This window comes from Myotis lucifugus, unplaced genomic scaffold (genome assembly GCF_000147115.1).
Source record: "Myotis lucifugus unplaced genomic scaffold, Myoluc2.0 scaffold_330, whole genome shotgun sequence".
Taxonomy (NCBI): domain Eukaryota; kingdom Metazoa; phylum Chordata; class Mammalia; order Chiroptera; family Vespertilionidae; genus Myotis; species Myotis lucifugus.
In genome coordinates, this window is record NW_005871378.1 from 185,330 (window position 1) to 189,532 (window position 4,203).

At 61.8% G+C, this 4,203-nt stretch overlaps 1 protein-coding gene across 1 annotated transcript in view; it reads right to left on the minus strand.

Annotated features, from left to right (window-relative positions):
• ZMIZ1 (zinc finger MIZ-type containing 1) overlaps positions 1-4,203 on the minus strand; it is a 174,966-nt gene that overhangs the window by 10,902 nt on the left and 159,861 nt on the right. The window contains exons 17-22 of the mRNA XM_023764400.1: positions 4,045-4,178; positions 3,394-3,499; positions 2,325-2,485; positions 1,288-1,355; positions 917-985; positions 203-516 (exon numbers count right to left, since the gene is read on the minus strand). Of these exons, the coding sequence (XP_023620168.1) occupies positions 203-516; positions 917-985; positions 1,288-1,355; positions 2,325-2,485; positions 3,394-3,499; positions 4,045-4,178 (852 nt within the window). The remainder of the gene's footprint in view (positions 1-202; positions 517-916; positions 986-1,287; positions 1,356-2,324; positions 2,486-3,393; positions 3,500-4,044; positions 4,179-4,203) is intronic.

Sequence of the window (4,203 nt, forward strand, 5' to 3'; positions counted from 1 at the left end):
TCAAAATACTAGCATCTGATTCTATTTTGTTTCATCTATGCTCAATATGGGACAATCTCAGAGTTGGAATGGAGCGACTCGTTGCATTAGGGTGGTCTTGCCAGGACCTCCTACCCAACAAATCCAGCAATGTTGTTTTTACCTAGATGCGATACATCCACCTCTGCCTCTTCACCCTCCAACTCCCCTCCTCACCAGCTACCATCAGCAAAGAGGTCCTTGTCCCCGCTGGGATCCCCGGTGCTGCCCTCTTTGTCAGGCGTCAACCCACCTTGGTTGCTGTAGTCGTTGGAGTTGTTGGCCCCAGGCGGCGGCGGGAGTGGGTAGGGGGACGGGCCAGGGCCCAGGGCTGCGATCATCTCCATGACGTTGGGCATGATCATCTGGCTGGGACTCATGGTCTTGAACCGCTTGGAGGGGATGCCGTCAGGGTCATCCTTAATGTGCAGGTCCGACTTGATGGGCACTGGCCGCCAGCTGCACGTGGGGTCGATGGTGACCTCTTCGAACTCGGAGCTGGGGGAGGAGGGGGCAGAGCTGAGGCTACAGGGGGCTGAGCTGAGACAGGAGGTGTCCTTGCCCAGGTCCCCTGCCCCAGGCTATGATACAGAGGTATGGGGTTTTTACAGCATGTGAGAGTGAGGGAGACGGAGGCTAGGAAAAGTAAGTGGCCGGGCACCGGGCAGCTGGCCCCACCCAGGAAGTGGCTGCTGGGGGCACTGTCAGCTTCCTACCCTGGCTGAGTTTGGTCCTTTCTGGAAAGTGCATTTGCCCCCAGGTCAGGAGCCACAGAGGTAAAGTCAGAGGAAGGGGAGAGATGGGGTAAGGGTGTCAGGGATGTTGACATGCTCACCCGCCCAATCCAGGCTGCCATCCCCGCCCCCTGCCCCCGTGCCCCTCGCTGGGAGCCACTTACTGTTGGATGGCATTCAGGATGCCCCACATGTACTGATCCACCTCCAGGCCCTCCAGCAGAGCAGTTTTACTGGAAAAGGAGAGAAAGGCTTGGCCGTGCCCCTGGACCCTAAGGGGTGGGGGCACAGACCATCCCGCCCACTGTGTCAACCACACCCTGTCCCCGCTGCTGGTTATGCTGCAGGCACTGCCAGGAGGCGGCCCTGTGACCGCTTGACACAAGGGGAGTATGACTATGTACAGCTCCTGTCATCCGAGCCCTCTGCTGTATGTGGGTTCTCGCTGGCTTTTAGGGCCGGCGGAGGTGCTGGACCCCAAAGAGCAGGGCCGGGGGGAGGCCTGAGGAGCTCCGCTGGGGTGGGTGTCACTCACTTGCACACAGGACACCGCCAGGTCCCTCTCTCACAATTCAGCTGCAGGTATGATTCCAGGTCAAAGCACTGCAGAGGCAGACAGGCAGACAGGCAGACAGACAGACAGAAGAGGTCAGGACTCTCAGAAACTGCTTTGATGCAACGCTACTGCTCCCGAGACCCTAGAAGGCCTCCCACTAGGGAGGGAGACATGGTGGAGACGCAGGACTGGCTGGTGGGTGGGGTGACTTTTCTGTCCCCGCATGCCTCTGCCCAGGCCCCCTCACACCACCCTGTGCCTACATCCTTCCTGGTTCCCCCGCAGCTGCCCCTCACTGGTCGTGCCCTTAACTGCCCCTCTTGCTGAGGCTGGGGGCAGCATGGACTCCAGTCTCCCACCTGCCCAGCCCAGGTACTGAGGATACACATGGTCCAGTGTGTGTCAAATAAGTGACCAGGTGTCCATCTTGCCCACATCGTTCTCCCATAGGAAGCCCTGGGAGGGTGAGTGGGAGGGTGGGGCTGAGAGGGCAGCTGGCCCAGCCCGAAGCCTATTCTCTTCCTGCCCACCCCGCAGGCCACACCCGGCTCCTCCCGGACGGCTTCCCACACCCCTCTTCTGGGATTCCTTCCCTGAGCAGCCCCAGCACAGTGAACCCCGCCACCCCGGGCTGCCCGCATCTGCAGTGTCTGCTGTAGCCACCCGGACTGTGACGGTCACTCATTTCCTGAGCACCTGCTCGGGCAAGGCCCTGGAACACAGCAGTGACCGGGCAGAGGCGTCCCTGTCTCGGGTCCTGAACCAGCCGTGGCTGTATGGGCGGGATTTCCAGCTGGCACCTGCCATCTGCCGGGGCAGGAACAGCCTAAATCCAGTTCTGCAGCCTCCTGGCCCCAGCCCCGAGCACGCAGATGCTCCAAGAGTAAATGATGGCTGACGTGGTGGAATCACTGCTGGTGGCTACTGTGTCCTTCAGCGGTCAGAGGCAGGCCCTGCGGCCCCATGCCTCCCCTCACCACCCCGGCCAGACACCAGCGGCTCTGCGGGCGGCTCACCTGGACGTGCTTGCAGTCGTGACCTCGAGCAGGCAGCTGGATGCGCCGGAATGTGATGGGGCACTTCAGAGACACTTTGATGGCCGTCTGCTCCACGCCGTCTTCCCCATTGAGGGTGGTGTTGCCTGACGAGGCTGCCACGCTGCTGAAGTTCCGCTTGACTGTGGGGTGGGAGGCACAGGTGAGTGAGGAGGGCAGGCCCTGCTCCACATGCCCCTCCCCACTTCCTCAAGCAGCTGAAACACTGGTTCTCTGCCCCCACCCTGAAACTGGGAGGTTCTGTGAATAACTAGCCAAGGGAGCTCAGCCTGCCGGGTACCCCAGGCCTCTCCGCACTCTGCAACGGCAGCCCCACGTACGACATGTGTGGAGTGCGCGTGCACCTGGAGGGGACCACGTCAGTGCCCCAGGCTCCGCAGAATAAGCCCCGCCTTCCTAAGAAGGGGACTTTCTGCAACACTTGCAGAAACCCCGTCTGGCACTTCACTGATTTTCTGGGTCAGCGGAGCCTCCTCAGGCGCTTCTGCACTTAATTCTGCGAGTGTGGAAACGAGAATGGACAATGGACTGCCTGGCGGGGTTCTCGGGAGCAGGCGGTAACGTGCAGCATAATCACAGGGAGGAGCAGCAGGGCACCTCCCTGCATGGCGCCCCCAGAACGGTCACCTGGGAACTCCTCCAAAGGGACGGACTCTGAGACAAGTCGTTTTGTCTACAGTTAGGCGTGAGCTGTGGGGGCCTCCCTCCCAGTGAAGACGCCTCCCTTCTCCAGGTCTTCCCATCCTTCCAGGTGCTCACCTCCTCCAGGCAGCCCACCTGGCCTGTCTGCACCACAGGACAGGCTTGTGTTAATCAACCTCACATCCTGTGATGTGCACCTGGTGGGTCAGGATTCCCACCGGGTCCTACAGTTCCCTGCTCATTGGATCATCGCCATGGCCCCAGAGGAGGGCAGGAGCCAGGGCTGGGGTGTGGTGTCAAGGAGCACTCGGGGCCCCGGGTGTCGCACACGGAACCAAAGGTCCCCGATGGGCCGTGCCTGGGAGGCTGGGGTCTGGCGCGCACTCACTTTTGGTGATGCAGTGCTCAGCGGGCAGGAGGCGCTTCTTGAGGAGGCCTTGCAGCACGGAGCGCACGGACGGCCGGTGGACCAGCTGCAGCACGAAGAGGTGGGACTGCGAGGAAGAGTGATGCTTGGTCCTGTCCCACGGCCCCCATGGCCCACCCACCTGTAGCCTCTTCGGCTGCCCCTGTACCCGAGGCCCCTAGGAGGCCATGTCCACCGTGACACACTTCAGGAGCAGGTGCCCCGGGACCTGGGGGAGAAAGCCCTCAAGGACCAGGACGTGTCCTTGGACCTGGGAGTCAAGGGACCCAGGCTGGGGTCACTACCTGGGAGCAGCTGCCTCTGCTCTAAGCCAACAAGGCTATGGCAGACACTGAAACGCCCTGGGATGGGTCGGGGGACACTGGGCATCAGGATTGGAGCCTGCCTCACTTCCCAGCCCTGCCCCACACTGACCCCCCCCCTCCCCCCCCCCACCCCGCATCCTCCACCTTTTCTGCCCGAGAGTGGCCCTGTACGTTCCTGGGGGGGGCTCCTCAAAGACCACTTCAGTGTGTGTGGGGATAGGGCATGAAGACCCAAGAATAAGGCTGAGAAAGGGCGGTTGAGGACCTTGGCTCCCTGTGCTGGGCCCAGCGCTCCCCCACACTTCACACAGCAGGAGGTGACGGTGATCTGGATGGTGTTGCGCCCCGGCTGGCACACGTGCTTTAGGTGCAGGGGCTTGTGGAAGTCTTGTTGTCCGCCGGCTCCTCCAATGGCGAGTGGTGAGGCATTCACCGCTGAACCTAGCACCCGAAGCCGGCCAGTTGG